The sequence below is a fragment of the Alnus glutinosa genome, chromosome 10 (assembly GCF_958979055.1).
Source record: "Alnus glutinosa chromosome 10, dhAlnGlut1.1, whole genome shotgun sequence".
NCBI lineage: Eukaryota > Viridiplantae > Streptophyta > Magnoliopsida > Fagales > Betulaceae > Alnus > Alnus glutinosa.
Genome location: NC_084895.1, coordinates 23,951,045 through 23,967,084, shown reverse-complemented (window position 1 = coordinate 23,967,084; position 16,040 = coordinate 23,951,045). Strand labels below are relative to the sequence as shown.

The 16,040-nt window shown below is 36.1% G+C and overlaps 1 protein-coding gene and 1 long non-coding RNA gene across 2 annotated transcripts; both read left to right on the top strand.

Annotated features, from left to right (window-relative positions):
- The first annotated feature begins 1,442 nt into the window (after nt 1-1,442).
- LOC133879471 (uncharacterized) lies at nt 1,443-5,279 on the top strand. The gene is made up of 2 exons (XR_009902089.1): nt 1,443-1,899; nt 3,269-5,279. It is a non-coding gene; the product is annotated as an uncharacterized LOC133879471 (long non-coding RNA).
- Nucleotides 5,280-7,262: 1,983 nt separating this feature from the next.
- LOC133879311 (uncharacterized) lies at nt 7,263-9,222 on the top strand. Its single transcript, XM_062317841.1, has 4 exons — nt 7,263-8,489; nt 8,589-8,846; nt 8,942-9,034; nt 9,121-9,222. The coding sequence occupies exons 1-4, from the start codon at nt 7,594-7,596 to the stop codon at nt 9,155-9,157; spliced, it is 1,284 nt and encodes a 427-aa protein (XP_062173825.1). The 5' UTR covers nt 7,263-7,593; the 3' UTR covers nt 9,158-9,222.
- The last annotated feature ends 6,818 nt before the right edge of the window (nt 9,223-16,040 follow it).

The following is a 16,040-nucleotide window of genomic DNA, read 5'->3' as shown; positions in this document are numbered from 1 at the left end:
CTTTTCTTGACTTGATTCTTAGCTTTCTTGGGTAGGTTTCAATTTGATTGTGGGTTCAAAGGAGTTCGATCCCACGGGTTCACATCAGGGGTTGCAAGGCCTACTTGTTCTAGTCAAACTAGGATGTGAGGCCCCCCTACCCGAGGCAAGTGTGTCCCGTAGCCCCCTTGGTGGGCCGACTGAATTTTAGTGAAATTTGTGGTGCAAGTGAGTCTCCTAGTTCCCTTTCTATGGGTTGTCAATGAAATTCAACCAACTTAATTTTAGGAGATTCTCATTCTATATCAACATCGATCATCATCATCGTCACCATAATGCTAATGGCGATGATGATTGTTATTCTTCTTATTATTATTGTTATTATCATCGAAAAAGAATTACTTCAAATAGCGACGATGACTAGAACATGCTAAAAGCATAACGTTGAAGGCAAGAGAATTTCACATTCTTGTGGTTTTCAGAGATCTCTAACATTTATGTATTGTGCCCATCTGTGAACAAGCTACTCGATCATATACATAGTTGCATAGTATCTCTCTTTGTAATAAAATCTACATTTTCCAACAAACAAAATTGACTTAATCTGCAGTAGCAGCAAGTAAAGAAATAGAGAACTGATTGACATAAATTATGTACGTATTGATGCTTTGTTTTTTCAAGACTACCAAAGAAAAAGAAAAAGAATAAGAAAAGATATCTAAAATGTAAAAGAACTAGAGAAGGGCTCTAGGCCTAAAGCCTTGTCCCAACAAGAAATATAGCATAACAGGCAGTAGAAAAGAAACTCCTCAATAAAATCAAAAGGCTGTTTAAACAATAACACTTGAAGAATTGATCCCTTCAAACCTTTCAAATAGTGTTTTTATTTTATTTTTTATTTTATTTTTAATTTTTAGATAGGAACTCTTGACATATTTGAAAACTACATACCTTACATAATAACTATATATATATATATATATATATATTGAATGGAAACTATATGGCCCTTTTTTTCAAAGCTCATAATCTTAATCAAGGGACGGATGAGGATTCACGACAATTAACTGTCCAAATTGCTAGCAAATTAAACAATTAATTTGAGAGAGCATAGATGTTCTCACACAAGCTACCCAAGTTGCTAGTAATTTAAATAGCTAATTGTTGTGGATCATCCACAAGCTACCCAAAGGACAATTTTGCTTTTCAATCCAATATAATCTTTTCTAGCAAAAATTCACATAGTACCAAAAAAATTACTTTGAAACCTTGTGACCCTAGCTAGCTAGCCAAAAGATATTATGTGAACAAAAAGTCACTATATTGAAAAGCTACCCATTCATAGTTCCAAAAGTCACAAATATTAAACAATATTTATTAGAATAAAAGTACTTCAAGAATAAATCAACTCATAGACTAAATTATTTTTATTGCAAGTGTGTCTACTATATAATCAATTGCATAGCAAACACAAGCGTTTAAGAGTTTGCCATTGCTCTGAATTATTCTAAAGTAGGGAAAATCATCAATAGCCGGCCAGTTACAATGAAATTACTTATCCTTATTCTCGTTCTCGTTCAGGTGCAAGCTAATCACCTTGCCCTTACCTCTTCCAGTGAAGGACCTCTGCATATTTGCATTACAAATAAAATTGAAGTTTGTAAACTACACAGTCGGCTAGTTGCATATTATGAATGGTGCATTGTTTCTAGTTTTCTACACTGCGTTACTCATATCAAAGAAGAGGACGACCCAATTTTGTTTCCTATCATTCAAAGGTGTGCATTAGATTGCCTGCACTCACACGAAGGGAAACCAGCTACTACTACTGCTTGTTTAATAGAATGCTATGAAAAGCATATCAAGAAGCGCTCGGATGTTGTTTATATGCAGACTCCATAAGTTCCCGCTTTCGATATGGTAAAGAGTTCCTAACTTCTCTCTTTGTCACTCACTTCAATGAAAGAATAATATTGCACACGTGCATTAACAATATATCCATAATTTTCATCTTATATATATATAGCAAAAGAACACTTTTCAAGTTCTACATTATTCCTAGGGTAGCAATAGAAGGTCAGTTATGCATGAATGATATATTTTCATTCAACACAAAATGTTGAACACTATTTCTTCAACATGAATCTTAAAGTGTACTAAAATTTGATTTTCATTCAACTTTTCTGAGCATTTAATTAGTAATTTCCATACCTCAAGTAATCCTAAAGAAATTTTTATCATTAATTATCTTAACTAGTGATTGTAACTATTTTTTTTTTTTTACTTAATGGAAAAAGGGTTGTTCATTTTTTGTATTGATCTTGTTTCTATGATACACTAGTATAGATTGTTACGTACATAAATGATCAAATAGAGTAATTATACTCTTGTATAATAAAGTTTTAAATTTAGTGAAATCCAACAATAGAAGTTTTGAATAATGTGAGTAGTCTTGGATAAAATTTTGAAAAGTAAAAATTCAGGATAATGACTTAGGTCAGAGAAATTACAGCCTTGTTTAGAAGCAAATTTGTTCTTGTTTTTGTGTACAGTACAAATTTATATGCAAATTTAGGATTTGGTTAAGTGAAAAAAAAAAAAAAAAAAACCCAAATTTTTTCCTTGTTTTTTTTTGCCATGAAATTCACACTCGATACAAACTCTAAACATCCAAAGCATCCATAATTACATGTTTTTTTTTTTTAAAAAAAAAAAAAAAAAATTAGGATTCATATTTGAGTTGATTCCACTTCCAAACAAAGTTTCGTACTCCACGATTTTTTTTATAGTGCAAGTAAAACAAAATAACTTCAATACCATGACTTTTTCTTTTTCATTTTTCAGGATCATTTTATGAAGGATTTGTTACAAACTAACTTCATCAAAGGGACTGAGACAAATATTAAAAAATAAAAATTCATGAGAACACTAAAAATAAACATGCTAAGGTAACCCTGCTGGTATGGGGGATTATAGGCCCATTGCAAGCTGGTATGGGGGATTATAGGACCATTGCTTGTTGCAATATTCTTTATAAAAATGCATAACCAAGATTATTGCAAATCGTTTGTTGCCTATTTTGAAGGATTTGGTTAGTGTGAACCAATCGGCCTTTACTCCCTCTAGAAGCATTTCTAAAAACATTTTGCTTGCCTAGGAGGTTGTTAGTGATTATAATAAGAAGGAGGGCAAACCGAGATGTACCCTTAAATGTTGATCTCATGAAAGCATATGACTTGGTTAACTGGGAATTTCTAATGCATTTGTTTGCTTTGTTTTGGCTTTCTAGCTAAGTTCATCAGCTGGATTAAAGAATGTGTCACCTCCCCAAGGTTCTCCATTGCTCTTAATGGCACTTTGGTAGGGTATTTTGAAGGAAGGAAAGTTCTAAGGCTGGGAGACCCTCTCTCTCCTTATTTGTTTGTTCTAGTCATTGAGGTGTTCTCTAATCTCATGGAAGATTATGCGAGAATGAACACAGATTTTCAGTTTCATCATCGTTGTGCCAAATTGCGATTATCCCATTTATGTTTTGTGGATGATTTACTCATCTTCTCGGAGGCTAGTCTCAAATCAGTGAATGTTATCCAACAGGTTTTGAAGGAGTTTGAATGCTTGTCGGGGTTAAAAGCTAATCCTTCTAAGAGTTTCATCTTCTTTGCTGGTGTCTCTGAGAGAATAAAGCATCTTTTGTTGTTTGCTATGCAAATGCAGGAAGGTGTTCTGCCTGTTAGGTACCTTGGGGTTCCTCTAATCTCCTCTAGACTCACTGCAGCGGATTGCCAAGCTTTGATTATGAAAATCACAAGTCGTATTGACTCTTGGATTTCTAAAAGGCTTACTTTTGCGGGTGATTGCAATTGATATCCTCCATTCCTTATAGTATTCAAGTGTATTGGTAAGGTATTTTCATCTTCCCCAAAAAGATCATAAATGCTATTGAGCAAAAGTTTAATCAGTTCCTATGGAATGGTCACAGTTCTAGTTCTGCAAAAGCAAAAGTTGCTTTGGACTGATTTATGCTATCCTATAAAAGAAGGGGGCTTGGGGCTGAAGGATTTGGAGGTTTGGAATCATGCCTCCATGTTGCGGCATGTTTGGAATCTGTTTGCTAGATCAGGTTCCATATGGGTTGCTTGGATTAAAGAGAACGTACTGAAAAATAAGAGTTTTTGGAATATTGGTATCTCTCAAAACAACTCTTGGTATTGGAGGAAGTTCCTGAAATTGCATGTCTTAGCAAAACACTTCCTCAAATTTGATGTGGGGGATGGGGAAAACATTCACTTGTGGCTGGACCATTGGCACCTTTGTGGAATATTGTTCGATACTTATGGTTTTCGAGTTGTCTACGATGCTCAGAGTAGACTAGAAGCTAAAGTTTCTTCAGTGATAAAAAATAAAGTTTGGTACTGGAAAGCTGCTCGTTCTAATGCTCTTGTAGATATCCAAAGTAGGCTTCTTGAGATCAAGATAAGTGCTTGTGACATTCCTATTTGGTCAATCTCCAAGAAGGGTTCCTATGTATGTTCTGATACTTGAGAATATCTTTGGAAGAAAAATCACGTGGTTGATTGGTGGCAGCTTGTTTGGTTTTCCTACGCTATCCCCAAACATGCCTTTGTCTTATAGTTAGCTATGCGAAATAGGCTATCTACTGGGGACTGTTTGGCTAGTTGGGGTTTCAATGGGAATGTGCAATGTTTATTCTGCAGGAATGCCATGGATAGTTGTGAGCATCTATTCTTTGAGTGCAGTTTCAGTCATCGCATTTGGAAAGTTGGAATGCACCGTTGCATTGTGGATAATCCTCCTCGATGGAAAGAAGTAATGAGTTTGGGTAGTAGGAATTGGAAGGGCAATTCCTTGCATGCTACCTTGTGTAAGTTGGTGTTGAGCTCCTCAGTGTATAATCTATGGAGTTCTAGGAATGAGATCAAGCATAACGGTCATCCCAAAACAGAGGAATAGCTCTTGAAGGTAATTTTTTGGGAAGTAAGATCTAGAATTCTGGGAAAGGGGAAGTTTCCAAAGTCTCAAGCCAATGTTGTCATCTGTCAAGCTGGGAACATTCTTGCAGATTTATTGATTTAAATAGTCTAGTAGTTTTGGCCCATTTCTAGTTGTTAGTTGAGGTTTGGTTTGTAGTGTTAGGCTCTGTGCCTAGGGCTTGTTTGTAGGATTTTTTGTTTGCTCCTTATTTTGTTTTCAGCTGTCTTGCTAATTGTTTGTTTTCTCGTTTGTTGAATGAAAGTTCTGCTTATTTATCAAAATAAATAAATAAACATGCTCCCCAATGATGCAAGAGCGTTGATCAACAATAGTAAAGAGTCTTTCAGCAGTAGTGGAACGTCTAGAGAAACTGAAGAGACCAAAATAGGAAGTCCAAAAGAGGCATCAAGAAACTAATTAACTTATTTAAGAGACTATTTAATCTAAATAAATGAAAGAACATAATATGAAGGGTTTGGATGTGGAGACACTTCAGAATAATCAATAAGTATTCAAAAATGTAGTTGATTCAAGAATCTACAATTTTCATATCTCTATAAATGATTGTCTTTTGGAGATCATCATTAATTATACTTTATCGAATGAATTTCATACATTGAGTGCTTGCTTTGCACTCTAGGTTGTTTCTCCTCCTCCTCCACTTTTAGCAATTACAACCATATATAGTTGAGATTTCTATCATTTTCTTCATGTAATAACCTCGTTTATTGGCTTATTGCTGCTGGACTAATCGGATCTATAGACGAGTTAAGAAGATAAATCAAACAGCTTTGGGAATCAAAGCCTTGCATGTTTCGAACCCATGCATGTTCCATGATAATGACACTCATGTCTGTGACGATGATGTCAATCATTTTCACCAACATTGCCATGAAGGGGAGAATTATGAACTTTCCTTTCATTTACCACAAGCTTATGATATTGATTTAATAGTGGATGTACCAGAATTGAAAGGAAGGATTTAGCTTGACAAATTTATCAATTGGCTCAACTCGGTTGAAAGAATGTTCGACTATAAAGAAGTATTGGATGAGAGGAAAGTCAAAATTGAAGAAATATGCATCAGGTAGGTGCTAAAAGTTTGTTGAGAATGAATGGGAAAGTCGCAACACAGAGGCTGTTGTTTCTGTGGACTTGCGGCATAAAGGCCGAAGGAGGCCAAACTGGTTGGGTTAACTCAAGTTTAATAACTCATCCAAATGAGTGAATGACTAATACCAAATTGCCCTTGTTGGAATTTAAAGTACTCAAATGCCCTTCCAATTTCCAATTTAATTGACAGGCCCGCCCAATCATTCTCTCCGTATGGGAGGAATAATGTTATAAATAGGTCACAATATTGTGGGAAAAGATGAAGAAGGAATTGAGGAAGAAATTTTTGACAGAAAATTATCTTCAAGAGTATTATATGTTGCTATACGATCTGAGGCAGGGTAATCGCACGATGGATAAGTACGTGAAGGAAACTAATATTTTGTTCTAGGATTTAAAGTTTGAAGTTTTCAGATGGTTTTAAATGGTTATTTTGATAGTATTTAAGTACTAGTGGGTGTGAAAAATGTTGAAAAAGGTGGAGCTTTCGGGTGTTCTCGAACTTTGAAAATGCTTCTAGAACCCCCTCGGTTGACTGAGTACTATGCTCGTTCGACCGAGTTTGGGACAGAGCAACCTGAGAGCCTAGGTTGATGCCTCAGTGGAATCTCAGTCAACCAAGAAGTTAGATAGAATCAACCTAAAAGCCTCGATCGATTGAGCTTGGGCTATTTTCTAAAAATGATATTTTTACAGGACAATTTGTAATTTAAAGGTTTTTCAGGGTTCGAAGAAGGTCTTAAGATTTAGGGAATGATTAGAATCTAATCATTAGATGTAATGCATATGCAAGTGAAACATGATCGTAAAATAGATGATGGTAAAACTAGAATTAGTGAAAGTGTAATGACCCTAACTAACTATAGTTAACCCGAATTGTTACTGTAACGTTTTTGGTGTTATTTAACTGCTAAATAATCTGAAGAGTTACCACTACTCCCTAATAAATAGATAACTATGTAGTGGAAATGTATCTCTCTCTTTTTTTTTTTTTTTTTTGACAACCACAACAAAACTAAAAATAAATCATGAATAACAATAACCAAAGCAGCTACAAAACCGTAATCTGACTTAAACCATCATATCATAACTTAACAATATCATCAAGTCAACCATCACTATGGTCATAGACCAAATAAATAAGCTATATCATAGACCAAGTCTAAAAATGTCAAGGATATGATGAAATCATCAAGCCATAAGATAAGTCTGGAATATTAGAGAGCCACAAAAATCCTCAGGGATCCTGATGGTAAATCAGGTACGTACCACCACAAGAAAAGTGCTAAAAATAAGAAACCCTCTTCCATGTGATGCGCCTCCATGTAGGCTACCATTTGAGGGTTAGACCCAAAAGTCAGCCTAACCAGATCATCCATTGTTAGCCTTTGGAGCAGGTCCCGCTTCACCATGGTCTATACAAGGGTCAGCTGTAAAACAATGTTGTTTTATAGGTGAAAAGATAAAATTTAAGTCCATGATTTAGTGAGTAGCCACGCATGAAACAATATGGGGCTTAAGCGATATTTGCCGATGGATCATCCTTGGAGGCGCAACAAGAGAGCATTTGACGGCACTCAAGAACGAGAATGTGAGTCCAACATGCAAAGTGGTGATGACATCCTGGGACAGTTGGAGGGGATGGTATTTGGGAATGAGAGTGCGGGCAAGACGAAAGAGAAGAAGCGGAATAGGGGACAATCGATAGAAACTGCAACTGACGATGTCGTGTGGAAAAAGAGAAGTGTTTTCTTTTGGTTGTCGTATTGGAAAGATAATTTATTGCAGCACAACCTTGATGTCATGCACATAGAGAAAAATGTTATGGACAACATATTTGGCACAATTCTCGACATCAAAGGGAAAACAAAGAACGACCTCGCAGCTCACCAAGACTTGCAAGAAATGGGTTTGAGGCCTAAACTGCATTCGTTCACCGGCGATGATGGTAAAACCTATATGCCCGTGGCTTGCCATACAATGTCCAATGAAGAGAAAACAAATTTTCTAAAGGTGATTCGAAATCTAAGGGTGCCTAACGGATATGCACCAAACGTTTCTCGGTGTGTATGCCTTAAGGAACGTACGATATCGGGCTTGAAGAGCCATGACAGCCACATAATAATGCAACCACTTCTCCCTTTTGCATTGCATTGGTCACTGCCAGATAATGTGGTTAGACCTCTTATTGTGATGTTCGCATTCTTCAGGGGCATATGCTCAACAAATTTAACACAAGAGGATATGGACCGACTAGAGGGTGACATTTGTGTCACTTTGTGCAAGATGGTACAAATATTCCTTCCCGGTTTTTTTACCAGCAAGGTTCATTTGGTCGTTCACCTTGTTCACGAGTGCAGACTAGGGGGCCCTATACAGTATAGGTGGATGCATCCAGTGGAAAGGTAAAATATTGATTCTGTATATTCATTATTTTAATTAGTTTGTGTTTTTTATATATCACAATGACTAATTGCCTGTGATTGACTGATTTTAAAATGTAGGAGCCTCGGGGTGTTCAAGTCTAGTGTGCGCAATAAAGCGGCTCTTGAGGGCTGCATTGAGGAAGGCTACATAGCAATCGAGTTGGTGACATTCTACTCGAAGTATCTGGAAAACGCACCAACCTTCCACAACAGACCCCAACAAAATCCTGATGGTCCGAAGGGGGTGGGAACACTAGTTAGCCTCAATCGTACTCAGTTGAGCCAGATTCACCGATATATTTCATTCAACTCTGATGAGTTTAATCAACTACGAACGTAAGCTAAAAAAAGTTCTAGCATGTGTTCTATTCTATAATGTTGTAGCCTGGAATGACGAATAATAGATAATAAATTTAAATTATAAATTGTAGGATGCACATGGATATGCTTAGGCGATCATGCGATAGAAGGCGAACTACGGACGATCAGTTGGAAGCCCAACATCATCGGCAGTTCTTCAATTGGTACCGTGAATACGTAAGAATAATTTGATGTTTAGCTATTACATGTTTAACTTTTGGCTTACCATTTTACGTAATATTGCTTACAGGTCAATAAATTGGACGATCAACGTAGAACGGAGATGACTAAGAAGCTAGTTATGCATTGTAAGGGCCCAAAGGAGACAGCAGTTAGGTACAACAGGTACGTGGTTAACGGCAAACTGTTTCGGACTGTTGCACATGATGCGGGTAAGAAGACTCAGAACAGTGGCGTGTGTGTGCTGATCGTTGATGGCTTAACGTACTATGAAAAGTTAACGGATATAATTGAAGTCGAGTACTATGATCGGACTAAGTACGTCATGTTCAAGTGTGATTGGGCGGACACCACGAGGGACAGAGGGTACAAGGTGGATGAGTATGGCATCGTACTTGTCAACTTCAATCGCCTTGTCCACAGGGAAGAACAGGAGACTGATGACCCGTACTTGCTAACTTCACAAGTTGACCAAGTATTTTACATCAAAGATGAAAGGAACCCAGGTTGGGCTTGTGCCGTGCGAACTAAACCCAGGAACGTCTATGATGATGGTCAGGGTGATGGGTTTCATGATGCATCTGACACCTACCACAAGTGTGAGCCGTTCCTATTAACCAGAATTAACGACAATGATCCAAGTGATGATTTTGACTACGCCTGACTAGACTCAAATCCAATCTTAGTGTCAATGATTCGATAAAACTTGAATGGTTTTCTCTTATTTATTTCTACATTGATTGGCAATTGTTAACGAATTGGTGAATCATTTATACATGTGGTAATAATTAATGTGTGCATTAGGTAAGCAATAAAGTTAACGCGTTGTCAATCAATTAAAATCAATTCATGCTCGTGTGCATTATGTATAAATATATAATATTAATTTGGGCGCGTTGTGTATTTCATAGGTTACCCTAGCACTTGACAAATATTTCACACCTCGTTTGAATGTTAGATTGTCTACTTGCAGCGGTTCAGGTAATAATTAATTACTTTATATTTATATCCTTATTTTTTTTAGTATTGATGACATTTCTTTATATTCCACATGTTGGCCCTTAAGTGTTAGTTTTAATATGATATTATAGTATTTTTGTTTGCTGAATTTGTTTGTTTTATCATTTATAGGTAATATGGAGCATGTTGCCGCGCATCCGTTAGTAGTTGTTCATGTATCGGCGGTGAGAAATTCAACTCATGCGCATCCATTTGTAGCTGTTTTATCATTGTGTTTTGCGTGTATTCTTTATGTATAATTGTCCATATATATATGAAAACACAAACATTGGTTATATTTTTTTCAACGATTGTAATTTTTGACGATTCATTCTCAATGTATATTGTTGTGCTTGTTCTTTAAAATTAAATGTAAAATGTTGTTATTGTTGATAAATGAATGGATGGAAACGTACAATTTGTTGTGATTATTGAAGGATGGATGTAAATGGTCAACCGTTAAAAAAAAATATTTGGGAGAGAAAAATCTGTAATTTTTTTTCTTTGCTATTTAAAACACAGTAACGTGTGAATATATATATTCATGTTACTATATATAAAGTAACATGATAAATATAACGTTAGAAAATACAGTAACGAAAAATTAGTTTTGCGATACAACATTCACTAACATAACAATACTCACGTTACAAAACACAGTAACCTGAAGATGAGTTATGCGTTACAACATCCACTAACCTAACAATATTCATGTTACAAACTACTGTAACGTGAAGATAAGTGATGCGTTACAACATACACTAACCTAACAAAATACACGTTAGAACATACAGTAACTTGAGGATTAGTTCTGCGTTACAACGTACACTAACCTAATAATATTCACGTTAGAACATACAGTAAAGTGAGGATTAATTCTGGGTTACAACATACACTAACCTAACAATCTTCACGTTACAAATTACAGTAACGTGATAATAAATTCTGCGTAACAACATTCACTAACATAAAAGTATTCCCGTTGCAATAGTTCAGTAACGTGATAATTAATTCTGCGTTACAACATTTCAGTAACCTGTTCTTTGCACGTTACAGCAACTCAGTAACATGCAGTTTCACGTAACTCGATTCCAGTAACGTGAAATATTTGTCGGGTTACTGGACAATAACGCAATGTTAAATTTCCCAGTTACAATACACATTTCAGCAACCTAAGGGATACTAACCTCAGCTTTGCGTTAGTGGGACCACGTTACTGACCTTAAGTTAGTATTCCCATTTTTTTTTTTGTAGTAATGCATTCTCTTCAATTTTATTGATTTTCCATTTCTTTGGCTTCGTTTTCTTTGACGTAAAATGTTTTATGGAAATCATTTTTTCTATTTTTCGATGTTTGGTACGATAAAAAATCGTGGTCAAACCAAAAATATTTATAGTTGACCAAGAAAAACTTTTTTAATCTCCGTCAAATGGTTCACTTTTTTAAAAATGTAAATTATTTACCGAATTTTAGCATTTGAAGTTGATCTATTAGTACAACGATTAAAGGAAATGATCCTCTCAACAACCAAAATTTATGTAAAGCTAAACTTATGGGGAAAAAAAATAAGTTAAGAGAAATACATTTTTACTAATTACTGGTGAGATAAACTCACTACAAAAAATCAGGTTCTTTGTGTTGTCTCACTTAGTGTCGTTTCTACAATAAATGCCGTTCACTGTCAAAACGATAGCCCTTTTAAAGCATTGTCGTTTAACACTAAACTAGACGTCGTTTAGGCAGTGAAACGACTCCAACGTTTGGAGTCATTCACTGTAAAACGACCCCACTTTATTAGTGGTGTCGTTTTCTCATAAAACGACGTCACCAAGTGAAGTCGTGTTACAGTAAACAACTCCACTATTTGAGTCGTTCACTGTTGAAACAACGCCACAAAGTCATGTCGTTTCACGCATGAAGTGATGTCATTTTACTAAGTGGAGTCGTCTCACTGTAGAAACAACTCCACCTAGTTTTGATGTGGCGTTGTTTGGTTGGCCCAAAAGATGCCACGTGGCCAAAAAGTGGGGGGTGCGCGCCACGTGTCCAGCACACCCCCCATTTCCCCCCCCCCCCCCCCACTCTCTCTCTCTCTCTCTCTCTCTCTCTCTCTATGTCAGCCCTCTCTCACTCTCTGGCCAGTGACCACGTCAGATTCCCGATTGCCACGAAGCCTTGGGTCCTCCTCCCAAAAATTTGGTAAGTATCTCTCTCTCTCTCTCTCTCTCACTCTCCGGCCAGTGACCACATCATATTCCTTGCCACCACGAAGCCTCTGATCCTCTTCCCAAAAATTTGGTAAGTATCTCTCTCTCTCTCTCTCTCAGACCTGCCTCTCTCATGTGGGTGCCACTGCCGCCGCCATTGCCGCTACTCCTCTGCATTGCCAGAATCTCTCTATATACATTGGTAAAAATTGAAGCTTTATATTTATTTTCATTTTTATGTATGTGTCCATAGATGTGCATGTAGTTAATAAATATTTTGTGCATGATATATGTATTGTAAACATTTTTAACATGCATGATGTAGATTTGAGTTTTATATGCATGCCTATAATATTTACATGTATATATATTAGTCCATTTATATATAGAAAATTATAACCTAGCTATTTACGTACTCGAAAATTAATGCATGCATGTTAAACCTAGGGTTTAGCTAAGGTTTGATGTTTGGTGTTTGGCTGGGGTTTGTGTTTAATTAGGGTTAAAAGGTTTAGGGTTTGGTTCATGTTAATTTGGTTTATATATATATGGTGTATATATGGAGTTTGATTTATGGTGTTTGGTCTGTGGGGTTTGTGTTTATGTTTTTAGAGTTTACGGTCTTGGCTCTTTAAGGGTTTTAGGGTTTATATATATTTATATAGGGTTTGGGGTTTGGTTTTATGTGTTAGGTTATATATATATATGTCAGGGGTTAATTATAAGAGTTTAGATTTATTGTTTTGGGATTGTGTTTTAGGGATAATGGCACATTTAGTCCCTGGATTGGCCTAAATTACGAATCACTCCCTGAACTCGTTTTCCGTTCTCCAAGTTAACATAATCCATTAGTTTGCCATGTTACACCCAATAGGAAATCGACACGTGTCCATTACAATAAAAAAATATAAATATATGAAAAATATAAATAAATAAAACTTAGGGGTAATTACCTTTTCCCCCCATGAACTACCAACTTTTGCGCAAAGCCCCTACAAACTACCAACTCGACCAAAATAGAGCATTTAACTATCAAGGATAACCCTTTTCCCCCATTCCGTCAGTCAAAGGGGTTAAAACAAACAGTCAATGGGTCACGTGACCGTCACACGCCATTTTACCCTCATTTTCTTTCTCTTTTCCCCCCATGAACTACCACCATCTTCCAACATGCCCCCATGTAAAACGGCACATAACCCGTTGACTGTTTCTTTTAACCCCTGTAACTGATGGAAGGGGAAAAAATGGTTGTCTTTGGTAGTTGAATGCTCTATTTTGATCGAATTGGTAGTTCATGGGGGCATCGCACATTTTTTGGTAGTTCATTGGGGGAAAAGGTAATTACCCCTAAAACTTAAAAATTTTCTATTTTTTTTTAAAAAATTATAATTTTTAAGTTTTATTAATTTATATTTTTTATTGTAATAGACACGTATCGATTTTCTATTGGGTATAATGTGGCAAACTAATGGACTCTGTTAACTTGGTGGACTGAAAATGAGTGCAGGGAATGATTTGTAATTATAGTTTACCACAAAGACCCTCGATAAACTTTTTGTACCACAGGGAGTTATTCGTAATTTAAGCCAACCCTAGGGACCAATGATGCAATTATCTTTTTATTTTATGCCTTTAGAGTTTGGGGTTAGGGGTTAAGAGTTTAGGTTTTAGGTTTTAGAGTTTAGTGTTTAGTTTTTAGGTTTTAGAGTTTAGTGTTTAGTTTTTAGGTTTTAGAGTTTAGTGTTTAGTTTTTAGGGTTTTAGGTTTGGAGTTAGGGGTTAGGGATTTGTTTTAGGTTTTAGGATTTAGTGTTTGGGGTTTGGGGTTTGGGGTTTGGAGTTAGGTGCTTGGATGTTTTGGGTATGATTTGTGTTTAGGGGTTTGGGGTTTGGGTCGGGGTTTGGTTTCCGGTTTTAGGGATTAGGCTTTAGTGTTTAGTGTTTGGGGTTAGGTGCATGTATGTTTGGGGTATGATTTGGGTTCAGGGGTTTGGGGTTAGGTGTTTGGTTTTAGGTTTAGTGTTTATGGTTTTAGGTTTTAGGGTTTAGGCTTGAGTGTTTAGTGTTTGGGGTTGGGGTTTGAGGTTAGGTGCGTGTCTGGGGTTTGGTTGGGGTTTGGGGTTAGTGCATGCACGTTTGAGGTATATTTGGGTTTAGGGTTTTGGGGTTTGGGTTTTGGTTTTAAGTTTTATTATTTAGGGTTTAGGGTTTAGGGTTTGGGGTTTGGTGTTAGGGGTTTGGTTATAGGCTTCAGGGCATAGTTAGTAGTATACTAAATATAAATTATATTGGTTTAGTGCTATATATAGTATATACTACTATGCATGCCCTAATTAAATATAATGTAACATCAACTTAGGGTTTAATTTAGTGCTATGTATAATATATGTTCTACTATAACCTAAATATAGTGTAACATACACTTAGGGTTTATTTTAGTGCTATATATAGTATATAGTGTTTGGGTTATACATAGTATACTAAACATAACTTATTTTGGTTTAGTGCTATATATAATATACTATGTATATGCCCTAAACCTAATGTTACATACACTTGGGGTTTATTTTAGTGCTATATATAGTATATATATTACTATGCCTTAAACCTAGCTAGTGTAACATACACTTACGTTTATGTGCTATTTATAGTATATAGGGTTAGGGGTTATACATAGTACATTAAACATAACTTATTTGGGTTTAGTACTATATATACTATACTATGTATATGCCCTAAACCTAGTGTTACATACATTTAGGATTTATGTGCTTTATATAATATATAGGGTTAGAGTTATACATAGCAGTGAGCATATTTATAACTTATATTGGTTTAGTGCTATATATAGTATATACTACTCTATAAATGCCCTAAGAGAGTCCAAAGTGCTCAAAGAAATAAGATTTTCTTCAAATCTGGTATATATTGAACATTCTTCAAAGTCTTCACGATCCCATCATGCATCCTTATCTTGATTGTACCCATACCAACAATCTTGCAGGCAACATCGTTTCCCATCAAGACTGAACCACCATTGACTGACTCATAGGTAGTAAACCAATCCCTTTTAGGGGACATATGAAATGTACAAGCAGTATTAAGGACCCACTGATCGCTGTAGCGGCCATCAGAACCGATAACAGCAAGGACAAATCCTAAATCCTCAGAATTTCCTTCGACAACACCAGCCACAGAAGAGGAACCACCTTCCTCTTTATTTTTCAACTTCGGACACTCGGATTTATAATGTCCATACTTTTTGCAATAGTAACATTGAATATTCTTCTTGGACTTGGATTGGCCTCCCAAGTCTCTCTCACTGGATCGACCTCTAAGATTAGAAGAATTTTCCGAACAACCCTTAACAAATAAACCCTCAGCCTGATTATCACTATCTTTCCCATTCAATCTTGTCCTCAACTCCATAGAATTTAAAGCAGATTTAACATCAGCTAAAGAGATGGTATCTCTACCATACAACATTGAATTAACAAAATCATCAAACAAATCTGGTAGTGAACACAACAAAATCAAGGTTTGATCCTCATCATCTACTTGAACATCAATATTTTTCAAGTCCATAAGAATTTTATTAAATTTATCAAGATGATCACAAAGAGGCATACCTTCCTTCATCTTGAGGGTATATAAGCGTTACTTCAAGTACAACCGGTTAGTGAGAGGCTTCTTCATGTACAGGTTCTCCAACTTCTTCCAAAGTCCAGCAGCAGTTTCTTCATCTACAACTTCTCTCAAAACTCCATTTGAAAGAGACAACAAA